Genomic DNA, 26,419 nt, shown 5'->3' with positions numbered 1-26,419 from the left:
CCCTGACTTTACTCCCAAGACATTCCCAAACCACTCTTCCCCTTTACCCTTGAGCTTTGTTTCACTCAGAGCCAAAACATCCAGGTTCCTTTCCTCAAACATACTACCTATCTCTCCTTTTTTCACATCTTGGTTACATCCACACACATTTAGACACCCCAGTCTGAGCCTTCGATGATAGAGTGGCAGATATAGGGTGTTTTGGTCGAGGTGGTGTGCAAAGTGAGAGGGTTAGGGAAAATGATTTGGTAACAGAGAAGAGGTAGTAAAAGCTTTGCAGAAGATGAAAGCCGGCAAGGCAGCAGGTTTGGATGGTATTGCAGTGGAATTTATTAAAAAAGGGGGTGACTGTATTATTGACTGGTTGGTAAGGTTATTTAATGTATGTATGACTCATGGTGAGGTGCCTGAGGATTGGCGGAATGCGTGCATAGTGCCATTGTACAAAGGCAAAGGGGATAAGAGTGAGTGCTCAAATTACAGAGGCATAAGTTTGTTGAGTATTCCTGGTAAATTATATGGGAGGGTATTGATTGAGAGGGTGAAGGCATGTACAGAGCATCAGATTGGGGAAGAGCAGTGTGGTTTCAGAAGTGGTAGAGGATGTGTGGATCAGGTGTTTGCTTTGAAGAATGTATGTGAGAAATACTTAGAAAAGCAAATGGATTTGTATGTAGAATTTATGGATCTGGAGAAGGCATATGATAGAGTTGATGGAGATGCTCTGTGGAAGATGTTAAGAATATATGGTGTAGGAGGCAAGTTGTTAGAAGCAGTGAAAAAGTTTTATCGAGGATATAAGGCATGTGTACGTGTAGGAAGAGAGGAAAGTGATTGGTTCTCAGTGAATGTAGGTTTGCGGCAGGGGTGTGTGATGTCTCCATGGTTGTTTAATTTGTTTATGGATGGGGTTGTTAGGGAGGTAAATGCAAGAGTTTTGGAAAGAGGGGCAAGTATGAAGTCTATTGGGGATGAGAGAGCTTGGGAAGTGAGTCAGTTGTTGTTCGCTGATGATACAGCGCTGGTGGCTGATTCATGTGAGAAACTGCAGAAGCTGGTGACTGGGTTTGGTAAAGTGTGTGAAAGAAGAAAGTTAAGAGTAAATGTGAATAAGAGCAAGGTTATTAGGTACAGTAGGGCTTAGGGTCAAGTCAATTGGGAGGTAAGTTTGAATGGAGAAATACTGGAGGAAGTAAAGTGTTTTAGATATCTGGGAGTGGATCTGGCAGCGGATGGAACCATGGAAGCGGAAGTGGATCATAGGGTGGGGGAGGGGGCGAAAATTCTGGGAGCCTTGAAGAATGTGTGGAAGTCGAGAACATTATCTCGGAAAGCAAAAATGGGTATGTTTGAAGGAATAGTGGTTCCAACAATGTTGTATGGTTGCGAGGCGTGGACTGTGGATAGAGTTGTGCAGCAGGAGGATGGATGTGCTGGAAATGAGATGTATGAGGACAATGTGTGGTGTGAGGTGGTTTGATCGAGTAAGTAACGTAAGGGTAAGAGAGATGTGTGGAAATAAAATGAGCGTGGTTGAGAGAGCAGAAGAGGGTGTTTTGAAATTGTTTGGGCACATGGAGAGAATGAGTGAGGAAAGATTGACCAAGAGGATATATGTGTCGGAGGTGGAGGGAATGAGGAGAAGAGGGAGACCAAATTGGAGGTGGAAAGATGGAGTGAAAAAGATTTTGTGTGATCGGGGCCTGAACATGCAGGAGGGTGAAAGGAGGGCAAGGAATAGAGTGAATTGGAGTGATGTGGTATACCGGGGTTGACGTGCTGTCAGTGGATTGAATCAAGGCATGTGAAGCGTCTGGGGTAAACCATGGAAAGCTGTGTAGGTATGTATATTTGCGTGTGTGGACGTATGTATATACATGTGTATGGGGGTGAGTTGGGCCATTTCTTTCGTCTGTTTCCTTGCGCTACCTCGCAAACGCGGGAGACAGAGACAAAGAAAAAAAAAAAAAAAAAAAATATATATATATATATATATATATATATATATATATATATGTGTGTGTGGTGTGAGGTGGTTTGATTGAGTGAGTAACGTAAGGGTAAGAGAGATGTGTGGAAATAAAAAGAGCGTGGTTGAGAGAGCAGAAGAGGGTGTTTTGAAGTGGTTTGGGCACATGGAGAGGATGAGTGAGGAAAGATTGACCAAGAGGATATATGTGTCGGAGGTGGAGGGAGCAAGGAGAAGAGGGAGACCAAATTGGAGGTGGAAAGATGGAGTGAAAAAGATTTTGTGTGATCGGGGCCTGAACATGCAGGAGGGTGAAAGGAGGGCAAGGAATAGAGTGAATTGGAGCGATGTGGTATACCGGGGTTGACGTGCTGTCAGTGGATTGAATCAAGGCATGTGAAGCGTCTGGGGTAAACCATGGAAAGCTGTGTAGGTATGTATATTTGCGTGTGTGGACGTATGTATATACATGTGTAAGGGGGTGGGTTGGGCCATTTCTTTCGTCTGTTTCCTTGCGCTACCTCGCAAACGCGGGAGACAGCGACAAAGTATAAAAAAAAAAAAAAAAAAAAAATATATATATATATATATATATATATATATATATATATATATATATATATATACTTGGCTTAGACAGAGTGGTGGACAGGTAAAAAAGACGAATATACTTTTCACCTTAGGTGATTTGTTTTATGCCAAAATTCAATGGTTTCACATTTGAATTAATAATTTATGCTCAGTTTATTTATCAAAATGGTATATTCATTTTTAAATTGTTTCATTCCTGTATTTGAATTTATTTCAGTTCTCAAGGACTGCTGCTATTATATTTATAAACAGATTTACAGTAAAGATCAGCTTCTTCCCCAGTTATACACTTAACACTGCAGGTTCTGCCACAAAGCCATTCTTTTGTTAAAATGTTCCTGATCCATCTTCACGACAGCTAATTAATATCAGTAGAAGTCCAGTAAAGTATTCAGACCTAATCTAGGTTGTGTAAATTGGTTGGTAGTTTGAGTTGTAACCCTATCATCTACCAGGGTCATCAAGGCTGTCAACCTCAAGCTACATCAACCGAGAAATTTTGAACACCACATTTGAATGTTAAAGATGATGCCAAGGCCACATATATTTACTATGCATGGGGCCCATGGCTGTATAGTCATTAAGGAAATGTAGTTTCATCTTTAAATTATTTTGGTAACAGGCCTGACATAAATACTGTTCTTAAAGATTTGCATGAGACAACTGGGTAAGTTAAATATAGTTTTGTGTAGCTTATACTTGATGGATTTAACTGAAATTTGAAATGTATTGTTTAGTCAGTTATTTGTTGTACACTTGTGTGTCTTGTTCTAATTTCATTTCTTAAAAAGCATTCACTTCTTTTTTAAATAGCTCAGGGTCACTGGCCTCTGTATATTGTAATGATATGATTGCCAAGGAAGAAGTGACCACAAGGGGAAATTGAAACGGGCCTATGAAACTAGTTTATGTTTGTACAGTGCAGCAACATTAATACTCTTTGTACAGTTTGAGTATGCTGTAAAATTCCCAGAAGAGGTAAAGTTCTTCCTTCCATTTTATAGATATATGTGGATAGGGGATTAAGAATACTTCCCACGTATTCCCTGCGTGTCGTAGAAGGCGACTAAAAGGGGAGGGAGCGGGGGGCTGGAAATCCTCCCCTCTCGTTTTTTTTTAATTTTCCAAAAGAAGGAACAGAGAATTGGGCCAGGTGAGGGTATTCCCTCAAAGGCCCAGTCCTCTGTTCTTAATGCTACCTCGCTAATGCGGGAAATGGCGAATAGTTTAAAAGAAAAAGAAAAAAAAATATATATATATATATATATATATATATATATATATATATATATATATATATATATATATATAGTGTGGGCTATGGATAGAGTTGTGCGCAGGAGGGTGGATGTGCTGGAAATGAGATGTTTGAGGACAATGTGTGGCGTGAGGTGGTTTGATCGAGTAAGTAATGTAAGGGTAAGAGAGATGTGTGGAAATAAAAAGAGCGTGGTTGAGAGAGCAGAAGAGGGTGTTTTGAAATGGTTTGGGCACATGGCGAGAATGAGTGAGGAAAGATTGACCAAGAGGATATATGTGTCAGAGGTGGAGGGAATGAGGAGAAGTGGGAGACCAAATTGGAGGTGGAAAGATGGAGTGAAAAAGATTTTGTGTGATCGGGGCCTGAACATGCAGGAGGGTCAAAGGCGGGCAAGGAATAGAGTGAATTGGATCGATGTGGTATACCGGGGTTGACGTGCTGTCAGTGGATTGAAGCAGGGCATGTGAAGCGTCTGGGGTAAACCATGGAAAGCTGTGTAGGTATGTATATTTGCGTGTGTGGACGTATGTATATACATGTGTATGGGGGGGGGGGTTTGGGCCATTTCTTTCGTCTGTTTCCTTGCACTACCTCGCAAACGCGGGAGACAGCGACAAAGTATAATAAATAAATAAATAATATATATTATCCCTGGGGATAGGGGAGAAAGAATACTTCCCACGTATTCCCTGCGTGTCGTAGAAGGCGACTAAAAGGGGAGGGAGCGGGTGGCTGGAAATCCTCCCCTTTCTTGTTTTTTTTAATTTTCCAAAAGAAGGAACAGAGAAGGGGGTCAGGTGAGGATATTCCCTCTAAGGCCCAGTTCTATGTTCTTAACGCTACCTTGCTAACGCGGGAAATGGCAAATAGTATGAAAAAAAAAAAAAAATATATATATATATATATATATATATATATATATATATATATATATATATATATATCCCTGGGAATAGGGGAGAAAGAATACTTCCCACGTATTCCCTGCATGTCGTAGAAGGCGACTAAAACGGGAGGGAGCGGGGGGCTGGAAATCCTCCCCTCTCTTTTTTTTTATTTTCCAAAAGAAGGAACAGAGAATTGGGCCAGGTGAGGGTATTCCCTCAAAGGCCCACTCCTCTGTTCTTAACGCTACCTCGCTGATGCGGGAAATGGCGAATAGTTTGAAAGAAAGAAAAGAAAAATATATATATATATATATATATATATATATATATATATATATATATATATATATATATATATATGGTTGTTTGATTTGTTTATGGATGGGGTTGTTAGGGAGGTGAATGCAAGAGTTTTGGAGAGAGGGGCAAGTATGCAGTCTGTTGTGGATGAGAAGGCTTGGGAAGTGAGTCAGTTGTTGTTCGCTGATGATTCAGCGCTGGTGGCTGATTCGGGTGAGAAACTCCAGAAGCTGATGACTGAGTTTGGTAAAGTGAGTGAAAGAAGAAAGCTGAGAGCAAATGTGAATAAGAGCAAGTTTAGTAGGTACAGTAGGGTTGAGGGACAAGTCAATTGGGAGGCAAGTCTGAATGGAGAAAAACTGGAGGAAGTGAAGTGTTTTAGATATCTGGGAATGGAATTGGCAGTGGATGGAACCATGGAAGCAGAAGTGAGTCACAGGGTGGGGGAAGGGGCGAAGGTTCTGGTAGCATTGAAAAATGTGTGGAAGGCGGGAACATTATCTCAGAAAGCAAAAATGGGTATGTTTGAAGGAATAGTGGTTCTAAAAATGTTATATGGTTGAGAGGCATGGACTATAGATAGGATTGAGCGGAGGAGGGTGGATGTGTTGGAAATGAGATGTTTGAGAACAATATGTGGTGTGAGGTGGTTTGATCAAGTAAGTAATGAAAGGGTAAGAGTGTGTGGTAATAAAAAGTGTGGTTGAGAAAGCAGAAATGGGTGTGTGGAAACGGTTCGGTCACATGGAGAGAATGATTGTGGAAAGATTGACAAAGAGGATACATGTGTCAGAGGTGGAGGGAACGAGATGTGTGAGACCAAATAGGAAGTGGAATGATGGAGTGAAAACGATTTTGAGTGATCGGGGCCTGAACATGCAGGAGGGTGAAAGGCGTGCAAGGAATAGAGTGAATTGGAACGATGTGGTATACCAGGGTCGACGTGCTGCCAATGGATTGAACCAGGGCATGTGAAGCATCTGGGGTAAACCATGGAAAGTTTTGTGGGGCCTGGATGTGGAAAGGGAGCTGTAGTTTCGGTGCATTATACATGACAGCTAGAGAGTGAGTGTTAACGACTGTGGCCTTTGGGGAGGGGGTGTCATTTAATGTATGACGGGGTGGCGACGGGAATGAATAAAGTCAGCAAGTATGAATTATGTACATGTGTACATATGTATATGTCTGTGTATGTATATATAAATATATATTGAAATGTATTGGCATGCATATGTGCGTATGCGGACGTGTATGTATATACATATATATGTGGGTAGGTTGGGCAATTTGTTCGTTTGTTTCCTTGTGCTACCTCGCTGACACGGGAGACAGCGACAAAGTATAATAAATAAAATAATATACACATGAACATATCCATACTTGTTGCTTACATCCATTCCCATCGCCAAACCCGTCACACAAGAAATAGCATCCCCCCTTCAGCGAGGCAGTGCCAGGAACAGACAAAAAAGGCCACATTCATTCACACTCAGTATCTAGCTGTCTAGCTCCCTTTCCACATCCAGGCCAGACAGGCCTTTCCATGGTTTACTCAAGATGCTTCACAGACCCTAGTTCAATCCGCTGACAGCACATCGACCCTGGTATACCACATCATTCCAATTCATTATATTCCTTGCATGCCTTTCACGCTCCTTTTTCACTTCATCCTTCCACCTCCAATTTGGTCTCCTGCTCCTTCTTCCCTCCACTTCTAACACATATATCGTCGGTCAATCTTTAATCATTCCTCACTCATTCTCTCCATGTGTCCAAACCATTTCAATAAACTCTCTTCTGCTCTCTCAACCACACTCTTTTTATTACCACACATCTCTCTTACCCTTTCATTACTTACTTGATCAAACCACCTCACACCACATATTGCCCTCAAACATTTCAGTTCCAACATATCCATCCTTGTCCAAACAACCCTATCTATAGTCCATGCCTTGCAACCATATAACATTGTTGGAATCACAATTCCTTCAAAAATATCCATTTTTGCTCTCAGAGATAACGTTCTCACCTTCCACACATTCTTCATCGCTCCCAGAACCCTGTGACTCACTCCTGCTTCCATGGTTCCATCTGATGCTAAATCCACTCCCAGAAATCTAATACACTTCACTTCCTCCAGTTTTACCCCATTCAAACTTACCTCTCAATTTACTTGTCCCTCAACCCTACTGAGCCTGACAGCCTTCCTCTTATTCACATCTACTCTCAACTTTCTTCTATCACACATTACCAAACTCAGTCACCATCCTCTGCAGTTTCTCACCCGAATCAGCCACCAGCTCTGCATCATCAGTAAACAACAAGTGACTCACTTCCCAAGCCCTTTCATCCACAATAGACTGCATACTTGCCCCTCTCCAAAACTCTTGCATTCACCTCCCTAACCATGGAGACATCATGCACCTATGCTGGAAACCGACATTCACTGGGAACCAATCACTTTTCTCTCTTCCTACCCATATACATGCCTTACATCCTTGATGAAAACATTTCACTGCTTCTAGCAACTTACTTCCCACAACATATACTCTTAAAACCTTCCACAAAGCATCTCTATCCACTCTACCATATGCCTCCTCCAGATCCATAAATGCAACATACAAATTCATCTGTTTTTCTAAGTATATCTCACATACAACCTTCAAAACAAACACCTGATCCACACATCCTCTACCACTTCTGAAACCACACTACTCTTCCCTAATTTGATGCCCTGTACATGCCTTCACCCTCTCAATCAATACCCTCCTATATAATTTCCCAGGAATACTCAGCAAACTTATGCCTCTGTAGTTTGAACACTCACGTTTATCCCCTTTGCCTTTGTACGATGACACTATGCATGCATTCCCCCAATCCTCAGGCACTTCACCATGATCCATATATATACATCAAATATCCTTACCAACGAGTCAACAACACAGTCACCCCCTTTTTCAATAAATTCCAATGCATTACCATCCAAACCTGTCGCCTTGTCAGCTTTCATCTTCCACAAAGCTTTCACTGCCTCTTTGTTTACCAAACCATTCTCCCTGACACTCTCACTTCACACACCACCCCGACCAAAACACTCTACATCTGCCATTCTATCATTAAACACATTCAATAAACCTTCAAAATACTTCACTCCATCTTCTCATTTCATCACCACTTGTTATTACCTATCCATTTGCCCCCTTCAACGATGTTCCCATTCATTCTCTTGTCTTATGCACTTTATTCACCTCCCTCCAAAACATATTTTTTATTCTCCCCAAAATTTAATAATACTCTCTCACCCTAACTCTCATTTGCCCTCTTTTTCACCTCTTGTACCTTTTTTTGACCTCCTGCCACTTTCTTTTATACATCTCCCAGTCATTTGCACTACTTCCCTGCAAAAATCGTCCAAATGCCTCTCTCTTCTCTTCCACTAACAATCTAACTTCTTCATCCCACCATTCACTACCCTTTCTAATCTGCACACCTCCCACCTTTCTCATGCCATATGCATCTTTTGTGCAAGCCATCACTTCTTCCTTAAATACATCCCATTCCTCCCCCACTCCCCTTATGTTATTTGCTCTCACCTTTTGCCATTCTGCACTCAATCTCACCTGGCACTTCCTCAGACAAGTCTCCTTTTCAAGCTCACTTACTCTCACCACTCTCTTCACCCCAACATTCTCTCTTCTTTTCTGAAAACATCTGCAAATCTTCACCTTCGCCTCCACAAGATAGTGATCAGACATCCCACCAGCTGCCCCTCTCAGCATATGAACATCCAAAAGTCTCTCTTTTACACACATATCAATTAACACATAATCCAATAATGCCCTTTGGCCACCTCTCCTACTCACATACATATACTTATGTATACCTCTCTTTTTAAACCAGGTATTCCCAATCACCAGTCCTTTTTCAGCACACAAACTCAGAAGCTCTCCACCATTTCCATTTACAATACTGAACACCCCATGTACACCACTTATACCCTCAACTGCCACATTACTCACCTTTACATTCAAATCACCCATCCTATAACCCGGTCTTGTGCATCAAAGGTGCTAACAAACTCACTCAGCTGCTTCCAAAACATATGCCTCTCATGATCTTTCTTCTTATGACTAGGTGCATAGGCACCAATAATCAACCATCTCTCTCCTTCCACTTTCATTTTTACCCTTATCAATCTCGAATTTACTTTCTTATACTCTATCTATCATTTTTTCTTCATATATATTCGCCATATCCCGCATTAGCAAGGTAGAAGAGGACTGAGCCTTAGAGGGAATATCCTCACTTGGCCCCCTTCTCTGTTCCTTCGTTTGGAAAATTAAATATGGGAGGAGAGGATTTCCAGACCCTCACTCCCTCCCCTTTTTTTCACCTTCTAACTCATGCAGGGGATATGCGGGAAGTATTCTTTCTCCCCTATCCCAAGGGATAATATATATTCAATTCATCACACTTAATCACCGTCTCCCACGTTAGCAAGGTAGCGCAAGGAAACAGATGAAAGAATAACCCAACCCACCCACGCACACATGTATTTTGTTACGAACACGTGGGTGTGTGCCCACATGTTTGTGTATATGTATGTGTGTGTCTTTGTGTATAGAGTAAGTGCTATTTCATGTTAGGGCGAGGGCCAAGGCCTTCCCTCCGCTATCGGCTGCGATTTCGCTTCCCTAACCAAACCATTAGGTCTGATGTCTTCTACATACCTTCAAGAGGGAAACCAGTTGGCCACGCCGGGCCATCAATCCAGTCCCCCTCGATACTCGGACCTTCCATCCGAGGCACCAGGTCAAGTTGGGGTCAACCTTTGGCCCCCATACAGTGTCGTCGCTGTCAGGACAAGAGAAGGTGGGGCCTCTAGGCAGATGTGGGACAAACTTAACTTCCTTTCAGCCAGTTAGCTGTCTCATGGATGACACCTTCTCCAATCACTGATGGACCTGTGGCCCTCCAGCCAAGTAGGAGTGGCACTTGGAGCCACCCTCCTCCAATCACCACTGAGCCTTAGGCCCATAACTAATCAAGGGTGGCGTCATAGGGTAACAAGGCGGACGCAAGTCCCCTGTCTGTAATAAAAACCTCTGACTCCCCGCTGAGCCTCGATTCCTTCAGCAGTCCCGAGCCCAGCAAGGTAATGTAAGCTTTCCCTGTCTCGAACCCTGTAGCCACCACTGCTCCAGTTTGTAAGATGTTTACTGTGTCATGTAAGGTTAAGCTAAGTGTAACGATGATGTTTACTGTGTCACGTCAGGTTTAGCTAAGTGTAACGATGTTGTTTACTGTGTCACGTCAGGTCTAACTAAGTATAATGTTATTGAACAAATAGTCATAGAGGAAAGAGATCTCCTGGCTTGAAATCTTATCTGGAGTGTTAACTCATGTTCAATGTTAACTCATGTTCAATGTTAACTCATGTTCAGTGTTAACTCATGTTCAATGTTAGCTCATGTTCAATGTTAGCTCATGTTCAATGTTAACTCATGTTCAATGTTAACTCATGTTCAATGTTAACTCATGTTCAATGTTCAATGTTAAACTCATGTTCAGTGTTAACGTAAATGAAAGTAATTCTGATGTTGGTGTTTGTTTAATCCCATGACTTTAATCAAGATAGTGTTATCCTGCGTTGTGTAACGTAACAAATCCAGCGTCCTTGCGAAGACAAGGATCAGTATAGTATTTGTAACATATATATGTTACTGGTGACCTTGCTTGAATAAGTATTGAGTTCGTAATATTCGTAACAATATACATAAATGCCCACATCCCACATATACATTCCTATACATTTCAACATATACATACACAGACACATACATACATACACATGTAAATATTCATACTTGCTGCCTTCAGCCATTCCCGTCGTCACCCCACCACAAATGAAATAGTGCACGAGGTAGCACTAGGAAAAGACAGAAAGGGCCACATTCGTTCACACTCAGTCTCTAGCTGTCATGTGTAATGCACCGAAGCCAGAGCTCCCTTTCCACATCCAGGCCCTACAAAACTTTCCATGGTTTACCCAAGATGCTTCACATGCCCTGGTTCAATCCACTGACAGCACGTTGACCCCGGTATACCACATCATTCCAATTCCCTCTATTCTTTGCACGTCTTTCACCCTCTTGTATCTTCAGGCTCCAATTGCTCAAAATCTTTTTCACTCCATCCCTCCACCTCTAATTCGGTCTCCCGCTTCTCCTCGTTCCCTCCACCTATGACACATATATCCTCTTTGCCAATCTTTCCTCACTCATTCTCTCCATGTGACCACACCATTTCAACACACCCTCTTCTGCTCTCTCAACCACTCTCTTTATTTCCACAATTCTCTCTTACCCTTTCATTACTTACATATAAATGTGATAAAACTGTTCTGATCTAGGAGCTACCTGACTCTTTCTTTGTGAGCAGTGTTATCCTTTTCATGGTCTGTCATTTCCTTCTTCACATTTGGGGTTTCACTAACTGATGCCTGGCTGGTGTTACAAATGGATATTATGGACTGCTGCAGGAGTTTCTTCACTTCTGTCAAAGAGAGACATAACATTTGGTACTTTTCTCAAATAGTCATTCTTTTTCACACAAAAGATCTATCATCTTTATAAAAGATTACAGTAAGATGCTCTTCAGCTTCATATGCTCATGATATTCAAGTGAGTACATGCACTGATATCCTCAACTGTATAATCATTACTTTTACAACTCCAAGACCCCCTTCAAGGCATGCTACAATCAGTAGCAAAGAAATACTGAAATCCATTGGAGAAATTAATTCCTTAATGAGACTTTACTCTTCTTCATTCACTGACAGTGGTTCAAACTTACTGAAGGTGACTCTTCTCTCATGGTGGTGGATTCCCATGTCCCCAACTGTATAAGTCAATTCATTTGCTATGTTTCATTCTTTTATATACTCCATAAGAATTATACATTTTTGAGAGAAAGTGAATAGCAAGAAGGGAACAAGAAACGAATAGGAGCATCAGTGAAAGGAGTGGGAAATAGTAACAGGCAAAGAAGAGGTGAAGAGGAGATGGAGTTTTTGAAAGATTGCTGAGTATGTTAAACGATAGGAAGGCAAACGTGGAATGCATGGGACATGGAGACAGATGAAGCGGGAGAGTTATGGTAAGTGATTACCAGTGAAAAGTGAAGTGGCGAAAGCTACATTAAATGGGACTGTAGGTGAATTCCTAAAGAAAGGGGGTGACAATGATGATGAATGGTTTGTTAGTTAAAACTTTGTATGTATGTATGTATGTATGTATGTATGGCACAGATTGAAGTGCCTAAGGAGTGCAAAAATGTCTGCATAGTGCCACTGTATAAAGGCAACACGAGACAAAAGTGAATGTTGGGAATACCTAGTATAGGAGAATGGTGACTGAGGTGGTGGTGTCACACACAAAATCAGAAACAAGAATGCCGAATAAAGTGTGGTAGAGAATGTCTTGCCCAGATGCTTGCTTTGATGAATCTGTGAGAAATAGTTTGGGAAAGAGAAGGGTCTGTATAAGGAAGACAGAGAGAAAGTGTACGAGAGGGTTGTGGTAGATGTTACAAGGAGGGTGATTGGTTCCAGGTGAAGGTGGACCTGCAGCAAGGGTGTGTGCTGTCATCATCCTCTTTTACTTATTCCATTCATCCACCATTCTTATGCAATTTGTAATCACTTATTTTTTTCTGAAGAGGAAAGGAGTTTTACACTGGAGGCATTTCATATCTTGAACATTTTCTCTCACACAATTTCTTAAACTTATGTAAGCTGTCTGCATTAACCAAGTCTTAAGTCATTCAATTCCTTTCATCCACCACTCTTATACTAGAAAAGTATTCCCACATATTTTCAATAAAGTTTCTTGCATAGTTTCATGTTATGCCTTCTGGCTGTTCTATCTCTACATCTCCTAAAGAACAATTCAATGTCTACATCATCGGTCTGTTTTAAGAACATCCAGGTTGTGATCAGGACACCCTTCACTCTTCTCTCTACCAAGGTGGACACATTCAAAGCCTCCAGCCTTTCCCTGTAACCCAGGTATCTTATCTTTAGTATCATCTCTATTGCTCTCCTCTGGACCTCTATTAGCTCTTTGTCTTTCTTTAGGTGTAATGACCAAACTTGAGAAGCATGTTCTAGTTTTGGTCTTATGTATGATATGAACAGCTTGCTGTTATTTCCTTTTCCAAGAAAATTAATGCTATTATAATATCTACTAGCTGACAGTTGTCTCCTTTTCTATTTTCCTTAGATAAGACTCTGGCCAACAGGTTAAGAACAGTTAAAAACAAAGTTGATTGCCAAGTCTTCTCACACACAGATTCCTGCTTCCTCACCACCATGTCTATGTGTGCAATTACCTACTTGTATCATGGGGAGGTAGTTTAACACTCCTGAGTCCCTTATCTCTTTAACCATTATTGCTGTCATACAACTTTTTAAAATTCCATTCACCCATATCTCTCATACTATTAAAGCAGTTATTTACATTTTTTCTTACAGGTCATTTTAATATCTTATAAGAGGAAGGTTATTAGGTTCAGCAGGGTTGAGGGACAAGTTAGTTGGGAGGTAAGTTTGAATAGAGAAAAAAATAGAGGGAGTGATGTGCTTTAGATATCTGGGAGTGGACTTGGCAGCAAAGGGAACCATAGAAGCGGAAGTGAGTCAAATGGTTGGGGAGGGATGAAGGATCTGGGAGCATTGACGAATGTGTGGAAAGAGAGAATGTTATCTGAGAGCAAAATGGGTATATTTAAAGGAACAGTAGTTCCAACAATATTTCATGGTTGCAAGGCATGGGCTATAGATAGGGTTGTGAGGAGGAGGGTGGATGTGTTGGAAATGAAATGTTGGAGGACAATATGTGGTGTGATGTGGTTTGATAGAGTAAGTAATGAAAGGGTTAAAGAGATGCGTGGAAATAAAAAGTGTGGTTGAGAGAGTAGAAGAGGGTGTGTTGAAATAGTTTGGACATATATGGAGAATGAGTGAGGTTGACAAAGAAGACAAATATGTCAGAGGTGGAGGGAACAAGGAGAAGCAGGAGACCAAAGTGGAGGATGAAGGATGGAGTGAAAAAAATTTTGAGCAATGGGGACCTGAACAGGCAGGAGGGTGAAAAGCATGCACAGAGTAGAGTGAAATGGAACAATGTGGTATACTGGGATTGATGTGCTGACAATAGACTGAACCAGGGCATGCGAAACATCCAGGGTACACCATGGATAGGCCTGTAGGGCCTAGATGTAGATAGGAGGCTGTGGTTTTGATGCATTACACATTACCGGTACAGAATGAGTGTGAGCAGATATGGCCTTTTTTCATCTGTTTCCTGGTGCTACCTCATCAATGGAAAAGGTGGTAATGCTCTTTCCTGTGGGGCAGTTTGGCACAGGGAATTAGATGAAGACAAACAAATATGAATATGTACAAGTGTATACATGTATAAGTATACGTATGTTATTTTATTATTTTGCTTTGTTGCTGTCTCCTGCATTAGCGAGGTACTGCAAGGAAAGAGACGAAACAATGGCCCATCCCACCCACGTACACATGTATATACATACATGTCCACACACACAAATATACATACCTATACATTTTAACGTATACATATATATACACACACAGACATATACATATATACACATGTACATAATTCATACTGTCTGCCTTTATTCATTCCCATCGCCACCCCGCCACATATGAAATAACAGCCCCATCCCCACACATGTGTGCGAGGTAGAGCTAGGAAAACAACAAAGGCCACATTCGTTCAAACTCAGTCTCTAGTTGTCATGTATAATGCACTGAAACCACAGCTCCCTTTCCACATCCAGGCCCCACAGAACTTTCCATGGTTTACCCCAGATGCTTCACACGCCATTGACAGCACGTCGACCCCGGTATACCACATCGTTCCAATTCGCTATTCCTTGCATGCCTTTCACCCTCCTGCATGTTCAGGCCCCGATCACTCAAAATCTTTTTCACTCCATCTTTCCACCTCCAATTTGGTCTCCCACTTATCCTCGTTCCCTCCACCTCTGACACATATATCTTCTTTGTCAATCTTTCCTCACTCATTCTCTCCATGTGACCAAACCATTACAACACACCCTCTTCTGCTCTCTCAACCACACTCTTTTTATTACCACACATCTCTCTTACCCTTTCATTACTTACTCGATCAAACTACCTCACACCACATATTGTCCTTAAACATCTCATTCCCAGCACATCCACCCTCCTCCGCACAACTCTATCTATAGCCCATGCTTCGCAACCATATAACATTGTTGGAACCACTATTCCTTCAAACATACCCATTTTTGCTTACCGAGATAATGTTCTCGGCTTCCACACATTCTTCAAGGCTCCCAGGATTTTCGCCTCCTCCCCCACCCTATGATTCACTTCCGCCTCCATCGTTCCATCCGCTGCCAAATCCACTCCCAGATATCTAAAACACTTCACTTCCTCCAGTTTTTCTCCATTCAAACTTACCTTCCAATTGACTTGTCCCTCAACCCTACTGTACCTAATAACCTTGATCTTATTCACATTTACTCTCAGCTTTCTTCTTTCACACACTTTACCAAACTCAGTCACCAGCTTCTGCAGTTTCTCACATGAATCAGCCACCAGCACTGTATCATCAGTGAACAACTGATTCACTTCCCAAGCTCTCTCATCCACAACAGACTGCATACTTGCCCCTCTTTCCAAAACTCTTGCATTCACCTCCCTAACAACCCAATCCATAAACAAATTAAACAACCATAGAGACATCACACACCCCTGCTGCAACCCAACATTCACTGAGAACCAATCACTTTCCTCTCTTCCTACACGTACACATGCCTTACATCCTTGATAAAAACTTTTCACTACTAATAACTTGCCTTCCACACCATATATTCTTAATACCTTCCACAGAGCATCTCTATCAACTCTATCATATGCCTTCTCCAGATCTATAAATTTTTTTTTTTTTATACTTTGTCGCTGTCTCCCGCGTTTGCGAGGTAGCGCAAGGAAACTGACGAAAGAAATGGCCCAACCCCCCCATACACATGTATATACATACGTCCACACACGCAAATATACATACCTACACAGCTTTCCATGGTTTACCCCAGACGCTTCACATGCCTTGATTCAATCCACTGACAGCACATCAACCCCGGTATACCACATCGCTCCAATTCACTCTATTCCTTGCCCTCCTTTCACCCTCCTGCATGTTCAGGCCCCGATCACACAAAACCTTTTTCACTCCATCTTTCCACCTCCAATTTGGTCTCCCTCTTCTCCTCGTTCCCTCCACCTCCGACACATATATCCTCTTGGTCAATCATTCCTCACTCATTCTCTCCATGTGCCCAAACCACTTCAAAACACCCACCTCACACCACATATTGTCCTCAAACATCTCATTTCCAGCACATCCATCCTCCTGCGCACAACTCTATCCATAGCCCACGCCTCGCAACCATACAACATTGTTGGAACCACTATTCCTTCAAACATACCCATTTTTGCTTTCCGAGATAATGTTCTCGACTTCCACACATTCTTCAAGGCCCCCAGAATTTTCGCCCCCTCCCCTACCCTATGATCCACTTCCGCTTCCATGGTTCCATCCGCTGCCAGATCCACTCCCAGATATCTAAAACACTTCACTTCCTCCAGTTTTTCTCCATTCAAACTCACCTCCCAATTGACTTGGCCCTCAACCCTACTGTACCTAATAACCTTGCTCTTATTCACACTTACTCTTAACTTTCTTCTTCCACACACTTTACCAAACTCAGTCACCAGCTTCTGCAGTTTCTCACATGAATCAGCCACCAGCGCTGTATCATCAGCGAACAACAACTGACTCACTTCCCAAGCTCTCTCATCCCCAACAGACTTCATACTTGAGTATTTTGAAGGTTTGTTGAATGTGTTTGATGATAGAGTGGCAGATATAGGGTGTTTTGGTCAAGGTGGTGTGCAAAGTGAGAGGGTTGGGGAAAATGATTTGGTAAACAGAGAAGAGGTAGTGAAAGCTTTGCGGAAGATGAAAGCCGGCAAGGCAGCAGGTTTGGATGGTATTGCAGTGGAATTTATTAAAAAAGGGGGTGACTGTATTGTTGACTGGTTGGTAAGGTTATTTAATGTATGTATGACTCATGGTGAGGTGCCTGAGGATTGGCGGAATGCGTGCATAGTGCCACTGCACAAAGGCAAAGGGGATAAGAGTGAGTGCTCAAATTACAGAGGTATAAGTTTGTTGAGTATTCCTGGTAAATGATATGGGAGGGTATTGATTGAGAGGGTGAAGGCATGTACAGAGCATCAGATTGGGGAAGAGCAGTGTGGTTTCAGAAGTGGTAGAGGATGTGTGGATCAGGTGTTTGCTTTGAAGAATGTATGTGAGAAATACTTAGAAAAGCAAATGGATTTGTAGGTAGCATTTATGGATCTGGAAAAGGCATATGATAGAGTTGATAGGGATGCTCTGTGGAAGGTATTAAGAATATATGGTGTGGGAGGAAAGTTGTTAGAAGCAGTGAAAAGTTTTTATCGAGGATGTAAGGCATGTGTACGTGTAGGAAGAGAGGAGAGTGATTGGTTCTCGGTGAATGTAGGTTTGCGGCAGGGGTGTGTGATGTCTCCATGGTTGTTTAATTTGTTTATGGATGGGGTTGTTAGGGAGGTAAATGCAAGAGTTTTGGAAAGAGGGGCAAGTATGAAGATCTATAAATGCTACATACAAATCCATTTGCTTTTCTAAGTATTTCTCACATACATTTTTTAAAGCAAACACCTGATCCACACATCCTCTACCACTTCTGAAACCACACTGCTCTTCCCCAATCTGATGCTCTGTACATGCCTTCACCCTCTCAATCAATACTCTCCCATATAATTTCCCAGGAATACTCAACAAACTTATACCTCTGTAATTTGAGCATTCACTTTAATCCCCTTTGCCTTAGTACAATGGCACTATGCAAGCATTCCGCCAATCCTCAGGCACCTCACCATGAGTCACACATACATCAAATAACCTTACCAACCAGTCAACAATACAGTCACCCCCTTTTTTAATAAATTCCACTTCAATACTATCCAAACCCGCTGCCTTGCCGGCTTTCATCTTCTGCAAAGCATATATATGTATGTATATATGCATGTGTATGTGTATATGTATATGCTGATACGTATATGTATGTATATATATGTGTAGGTGCATGTGTATCTTCATCTGTTTCCTGGTGCTACCTCACTAATATTTATCTATTATACTTAATCGCCATCTCACCAACAAGTCAACAATACAGTCACCCCCTTTTTTAATAAATTCCACTTCAATACTATCCAAACCCGCTGCCTTGCCGGCTTTCATCTTCTGCAAAGCATATATATGTATGTATATATGCATGTGTATGTGTATATGTATATGCTGATACGTATATGTATGTATATATATGTGTAGGTGCACGTGTATCTTCATCTGTTTCCTGGTGCTACCTCACTAATGCAGGAAAAAAATATATAAATGTATAATATTTATCTATTATACTTAATCGCCATCTCCCAAGTTAGCGAGGGAGCACAAGGAAACAGAAGAAAGAATGGCCCAACCCACCCATATACACACGCCCATACACGCACATATACATACCTATACATTTCAACATATACATACACAGACATATACATATATACACATGTACATATTCATACTTGTTGCGTTCATCCATTCCCATCGCCACCCTACCTTTATCTATAGGCATGGGAGATAAAGGAGAATGTTCAAACTAAAGATGTATAAGTCTTTTGAGTGCACCTGATAAGCTGTGTGGGGTAATAATGACTGAGATGGTGAAGTCATGTACAGAACATCAGGCTGGGGAGGAACAGTATGGCTTCAGATGTGGCAGATGATGTATGAATCAGGTGTTTGCTTTAAAGAATGCGAGAAATACTTTGAGAAACAGAGGAATCTGTATGAAGCCCATATGGATCTGGAGAAAGCATATGATAGGGTAGATAAGGGATGCCTTGTGGAAGGTCTTAAGAATATACGGTGAGGGAGGAAAGCTGCTCAAAGCAAAGAGAAGTATACATTGAGGGTGTAAGATGTGTGCATGAGTAGAAAGAGGGGAGATAAAAGGTTCTACAGAAAGGTTGGTCTGTGGCAGGGATGTGACGTGATCATGGCTGTTTACTTTGTTTAAGGATGGAGAGGTGAAAGAGGTAAATGCATGAGTCTCGGAGAGAGAGTAGAGTATGCAGTCTGCAGGGAATGAAGGGGCATGGGAAATGAGTCAGCTGTTGCTTGCTGAGGATACAGCACTGGTGGCAGATCTGAGCAAGAAACTGCAGAAGCTGATGACTGAGTTTGGAAAAAACTGTGAATGGAGGAAATTCAGAGTAAATGTGAATAAAAGCAACGTAATTAGGTTTAGAAACGGGGGGGAAAAGTTAGTTGGGATGTATGCTTGAATAGTGAGAAATTGGAGACAGTGATGTCTTTTAGATATCTGGGAGAGGACAAGGCAGCAAATGGAACCACTGAAGTGGAAGCGAGTCAAACAGTGGGTGAGGGGGCAAAGGTTCTAGGAGCACTGAAGAATGTGTAGAATGAAAGGCTGCTATCTGGGAGGGCAAAAATGTGAGGTCTTAAGTTACAGTAGTTCTAACAATATTATGTGGATGCAAGGCATTGGCTATAGATAAGGATATGTTGGAAATGAAACCTTTGAAGACAATACATGGTGTGAGGTGGTTTGATTGGTAAGTAATAAAAGGGTAAAGGAGAGGTGTGGTAACAAAATGTGTGGGTGAAAGAGCTAAAGAGGGTGTGCTGAAATGATTGGACAAGTGGAGAGAATGAGTGAGGATGGGTTGAAAAAGATGATATATGTGTCAGGAGTGGAGGGAACAAGAAGGGGGAGACCAACTTGGAGATGGAAGGAAGGTGTGATTAAATAGGGTGAAGGGCATGAATTGGAGCATGTGGTATACAGGGATTGACATGCCGTCAGTGGACTGAACCAGGGCATGTTAAGCATCCAGTGGAATCCATGAAAAGATCCATGGGGCTTGATTGTGAACAGAAGGCTGTAGTTTTGGCAAACATTATGTGAAAACCAGAGATAGATGTGTGTAGATTCATGGCACTTCCTTGCTAGTGTGGGAAATAATGAACACGCATAGAAAAAACAAAATAAAATTTTGATTGACTGAGGCTGACAACACTCTGGATTTTGTTTTGAAACTTGAAATCTTCCAACTCCCAGTCGTAACTAAACTCCCAAGAACTAGCAAAATCAGGCTTAATATCTTGAAGATATATAATTTAGGAGCCCCTTTGTACTCCACTTCCTCACCTTATATGTAGGCCTGCTGGGACATAAACCCTCTAGAACAGTGGTAGTTGCTAGAATGATAATGAGTAACTACTGAGACTAATGGAATATTTTGATCAGTCAACAAAAAGATTGGAAAATATATTCATGTATTGTGAAATACCTGAAGGGGTGGCCAGGGCAAAAGAGTCTCCATAACTGGTGAACTCCAGTGCTACTTCTTAGCCTTTAATGCCTCGCCCTGAACAGGCCACTGGCAGAGGGAACCCCTAATGCAATGTCTCCTACGGCTCCAATCTAACGTTCTCTCCGACTTCTTTCTAATGGTCCAGCCTAATACTTTGTACCTATGTTTCTACCTAATACTCCTGTCTAATATTCATATGTATTACTTCTCTCTGTTGCTCCTACCATTTTGCTAAAAGGCAGTAAAATCTAGTCACAAAGTGAGTTGTACAAGTTGAGTGTGGTCAACTGTTATATGCAAGAAGGAGAGATTACATTACAATTGCTATGAACCACTGTGAAATATCCATTAATAATGTATAGCCTCAATACATCTCTGGACTGATCAATAGAATTGCATTAAATCTCTATACATTATGTGCCTAAGTTTAATACTCAGGGTATTTTCCCCTAAATTTATCATTACTATTTATACACTAACATCAAATTACATATTGTTTTTTCTTATCTCTCCTCCAGGCCACTGGAGAGATGAGTGGGAAGAAGCAAGCAGCCTACATATTGAATGCTACTGTTCAAAAATCTTAAATACTGTATAAATTCGCAGTGTGTGTGTGTGATTAGGTAACTGTAATTATCTATTTGTACTGTGTGGTAAAGGAGTTTTACAGTCATAGGGCCCCTTCTCCTGACCATTTTCTACCTTAATACAACTTTTTACATTGTTGTATGCTGTAAAATTGTGTGTGTATGTGTGTGTGAAAAGAGAGTTCTACAGAAGTGGGGCCCTACCTCTTGAACTTTCTTTACCTACAAGATTTTGCCACTGGCAAGGTAAGCATATAGTGCACACAGTAGGAAAATTTAGTGTTATGAACAGTCATGTGAGTTACAGGTTGTTGAGTGTCAAGTGTGAGATGGACAGTGTGGTAGTGAACTGAATGCCAACAACCTATGTGTATGTGAAGCAGAAAGAAAATAAAGCATCCTGGGCTAGGAAGGAAAACTTGACAGCCACTGTATTGCTCGATGTAAAACTGCACTGCCATCACTAACCCTCCTGATACTCAGGTGGTATAGAGCAAGGAGTCAAAGCAAGTACAGTTCACCATACTTAAAACTGGTCAGTACACTAAAGAGTCAAAGCCTTGGAACTCTCTACCTTCTCAAGTCTTTCCCAATAACAATAACCCGGCACATTTTGAAAGACAGGTTTTTCGCTTCTTCCAAAATTAGTGAATACCTTCCCTTGTCTTTCCTTTTTCCATTTCATAATTCTCTCTGTATTCATATTAAAGGCCTAGACTTCATGTGGGCCTTTGTCCATGACTGGGAAAAAAAAATCACCACCAATCTCATTTAATTTCTCAGCTCAGACCTATTACTTATCTGTAATACTCTGAGAGTAATAAGAATAAATTAGAGAGCTTTAATAAATTGTCATGAATTAAGAAGGTTGACTAAGCTCAGTTTAATGTTAGGTCACAGTTCATTTAATTCTATGAATATAGACAAAAGAAGGCAATTAATAAAGAATACAAGTCTATTTAATACAGTTGTGGGAGATTTGAAGGGATAAATTATCCAATACTCTGGTCAGTGGTTACCTTCCATTTGCTCCCTGTGTATGTAAAATTACAATTGGTGTGATATGGGGAAAGAATTTTCCAATCATGTTGCTTCATCTCAATCTTTTATATACACCATGTCCTTTCTGTATAAACACACACATCCCCCGGTCTTAGCCAGGCACCCATTTATCAACCAGCCCAGAGGGTAGGATGAACAGCTGGGATGACTATGGGCTGAGTGTTGTGCCCAGAATTTAAACCTGGGAGAGCATGTTTGTGAATGAGGTTTTAATATGGATTTCTGTGGCACAGCAAAATAATGTAATCACAAACTGAGAAGGCTTAGCATCATCTACCCTAATACATTGTCACATAAGACAAATAACATGATGGTAAATAAGCAATATGAAATGAAATACGTTTGATAACTTTGAATAACAAATAAATGAAAGCAAACCTTCTTGAAGGGATGATATCTCTGCTTCCTTCTCTTGGATCTGACAATCATACTGAGATGATTCTTCTTGGCGAGCCTCCCGTAGTGCTCTTATCTCCTAAAAACATAAGGAATACTGCAGTCCTAATATGTTATAAAAAGTTTATATTATAAAAGTACAATAAAAGCATAAGAAAACAAGTTAACTAGTATCAGTCCCACCACTATGCATAATTCTTGGGCAAATATCTTGATAACACCTGTTGGTTTCAATGAAAGAGAAAGAAGACTGATATATAAAGATGATTTTGGATTTGCCATCCTAATTCATGAGAATAAAAGGAGATGTCTGTGGGGCCTGGGTGCTGTGCTTTTGGTTCATTACACAAGACAGCTCAAGAATGAATGTGAGCAAATGTGGCCTTTGTCTGTTCCTTGTGCTACCTTGCTAACACCAGAAATGGTGATCAAGTATGAAAGAAAAAGAAAAAGAAAAAGAGAGACGAGTAGAAAGAGTTCCCTTTTAAGAAGATAATCCATAAGATTAGCACTTTGGATCTCATTCCCAAGGTATTCTCTTCTGTTTGAAAAACAAAAATTCCCAGCCTTGACATTTCTTTTCTTTTTAGTGTCCAATATGGCATCAGCATGATTGAAGAAATATTTTTACACTTTATTGCTTTTATCACCTTTATAATGCACCATTAATGAACAGATGAAGATTAGCCTCATTTGCATCTATCTAATCTCTCTAGCCATACTGTATATTGCTCTGACACCAGCCTCTACCATTAATACCCAAGCCCCACTGAATATTCAAAGGTCTGAATGTTCAGGTCATGATACCAAATCCTTTGCTTCATACTTCCACCTCAGCCTTCTATACCCTTTGCCATATCTACTTCTATGTTAACCTCTCTTCACTTAACCAATTCATTTCCTGTACTATACACAAACACTGTTCACTTTGGCCCAATATTTATCTAAGTATCAGTGCAATATATGGTTTGTTCATGCTGCTTTAAATTTATACTTTTAGCACTAGCATAGAAAACTAAAATGACATGCTAAGTTTTTTTTTTTTTTTTTTTTTTTTTTTTATACTTTGTCGCTGTCTCCCGCGTCTGCGAGGTAGCGCAAGGAAACAGACGAAAGAAATGGCCCAACCCCCCCCCCATACACATGTACATACACACGTCCACACACGCAAATATACATACCTACACAGCTTTCCATGGTTTACCCCAGACGCTTCACATGCCTTGCTTCAATCCACTGACAGCACGTCAACCCCTGTATACCACATGACTCCAATTCACTCTATTTCTTGCCCTCCTTTCACCCTCCTGCATGTTCAGGCCCCGATCACACAAAATCTTTTTCACTCCATCTTTCCACCTCCAATTTGGTCTCCCTCTTCTCCTCGTTCCCTCCACCTCCGACACATACATCCTCTTGGTCAATCTCTCCTCACTCATTCTCTCCATGTGCCCAAACCATTTCAAAACACCCTCTTCTGCTCTCTCAACCACGCTCTTTTTATTTCCACACATCTCTCTTACCCTTACGTTACTTACTCGATCAAACCACCTCACACCACACATTGTCCTCAAACATCTCATTTCCAGCACATCCATCCTCCTGCGCACATCTCTATCCATAGCCCACGCCTCGCAACCATACAACATTGTTGGAACCACTATTCCTCAATTTCCATTATTTTTTTAAAAATTTTTTAAAAAAATATATTTATTTTAAAAATTAAATTTTTTTAAAAAATTATTTGCTTTTTCCCCCCTTCCCCGCCCCCCCTTTCGGGTTTGCAAAAAAACCCTAAAAAAAAAAAATGGGCCCAACCCCCCCCAAATAACAAAAAAATTTTTTTACCCACACACCACATCCCAAAAAATTTTTTTAAAAAAAGTCCCCCAAATATACATACCTTAAAACTTCCTTCACCAAAAAAGTTTAACCCAAAAAAACGCCAATATTTTAAAAAAACATTCCAAAAAAACCCGTCCCCACATTCACCCTTGAAACCCCCTGCCCCCCGGTGCCCCCTTACCCTCCAAAAACCCTCCCCTTAATTCCCTAACAAAAATTTTCCCAATTTCCCAACCTTTTCCCCTTTTTTTGGGGGAATCCCAACCCACCCCCCAACCCCCGGGCCCCACCTGGAAAAAAACCTTTCCCTCAAACATACCCATTTTTGCTTTCCGAGATAATGTTCTCGACTTCCACACATTTTTCAAGGCTCCCAAAATTTTCGCCCCCTCCCCCACCCTATGATCCACTTCCGCTTCCATGGTTCCATCCGCTGACAGATCCACTCCCAGATATCTAAAACACTTCACTTCCTCCAGTTTTTCTCCATTCAAACTCACCTCCCAATTGACTTGACCCTCAACCCTACTGTACCTAATAACCTTGCTCTTATTCACATTTACTCTCAACTTTCTTCTTCCACACACTTTACCAAACTCAGTCACCAGCTTCTGCAGTTTCTCACATGAATCAGCCACCAGCGCTGTATCATCAGCGAACAACAACTGACTCACTTCCCAAGCTCTCTCATCCCCAACAGACTTCATACTTGCCCCTCTTTCCAGGACTCTTGCATTTACCTCCCTTACAACCCCATCCATAAACAAATTAAACAACCATGGAGACATCACACACCCCTGCCGCAAACCTACATTCACTGAGAACCAATCACTTTCCTCTCTTCCTACACGTACACATGCCTTACATCCTCGATAAAAACTTTTCACTGCTTCTAACAACTTGCCTCCCACACCATATATTCTTAATACCTTCCACAGAGCATCTCTATCAACTCTATCATATGCCTTCTCCAGATCCATAAATGCTACATACAAATCCATTTGCTTTTCTAAGTATTTCTCACATACATTCTTCAAAGCAAACACCTGATCCACACATCCTCTACCACTTCTGAAACCGCACTGCTCTTCCCCAATCTGATGCTCTGTACATGCCTTCACCCTCTCAATCAATACCCTCCCATATAATTTACCAGGAATACTCAACAAACTTATACCTCTGTAATTTGAGCACTCACTCTTATCCCCTTTGCCTTTGTACAATGGCACTATGCACGCATTCCGCCAATCCTCAGGCACCTCACCATGAGTCATACATACATTAAATAACCTTACCAACCAGTCAACAATACAGTCACCCCCTTTCTTAATAAATTCCACTGCAATACCATCCAAACCTGCTGCCTTGCCGGCTTTCATCTTCCGCAAAGCTTTTACTACCTCTTCTCTGTTTACCAAATCATTTTCCCTAACCCTCTCACTTTGCACACCACCTCGACCAAAACACCCTATATCTGCCACTCTGTCATCAGACACATTCAACAAACCTTCAAAATACTCATTCCATCTCCTTCTCACATCACCGCTACTTGTTATCACCTCCCCATTTACGCCCTTCACTGAAGTTCCCATTTGCTCCCTTGTCTTACGCACCCTATTTACCTCCTTCCAGAACATCTTTTTATTCTCCCTAAAATTTACTGACAGTCTCTCACCCCAACTCTCATTTGCCCTTTTTTTCACCTCTTGCACCTTTCTCTTGACCTCCTGTCTCTTTCTTTTATACTTCTCCCACTCAATTGCATTTTTTCCCTGCAAAAATCGTCCAAATGCCTCTCTCTTCTCTTTCACTAATACTCTTACTTCTTCATCCCACCACTCACTACCCTTTCTAAACAGCCCACCTCCCACTCTTCTCATGCCACAAGCATCTTTTGCGCAATCCATCACTGATTCCCTAAATACATCCCAT

The 26,419-nt window shown here is 41.3% G+C and overlaps 1 protein-coding gene across 1 annotated transcript in view; it reads right to left on the bottom strand.

The window, feature by feature from the left end:
- Positions 1-26,419, bottom strand: part of LOC139765800 (uncharacterized) — a 357,196-nt gene that overhangs the window by 43,316 nt on the left and 287,461 nt on the right. Inside the window, exons 25-26 of the mRNA XM_071693594.1 lie at positions 22,625-22,721; positions 11,428-11,563 (exon numbers count right to left, since the gene is read on the bottom strand). Of these exons, the coding sequence (XP_071549695.1) occupies positions 11,428-11,563; positions 22,625-22,721 (233 nt within the window). The remainder of the gene's footprint in view (positions 1-11,427; positions 11,564-22,624; positions 22,722-26,419) is intronic.

The sequence above is a fragment of the Panulirus ornatus genome, chromosome 56 (assembly GCF_036320965.1).
Source record: "Panulirus ornatus isolate Po-2019 chromosome 56, ASM3632096v1, whole genome shotgun sequence".
Lineage (NCBI taxonomy): Eukaryota > Metazoa > Arthropoda > Malacostraca > Decapoda > Palinuridae > Panulirus > Panulirus ornatus.
Note: the sequence above shows the minus strand (reverse complement) of the source record. Positions and strands in the feature narration are given on the sequence as shown.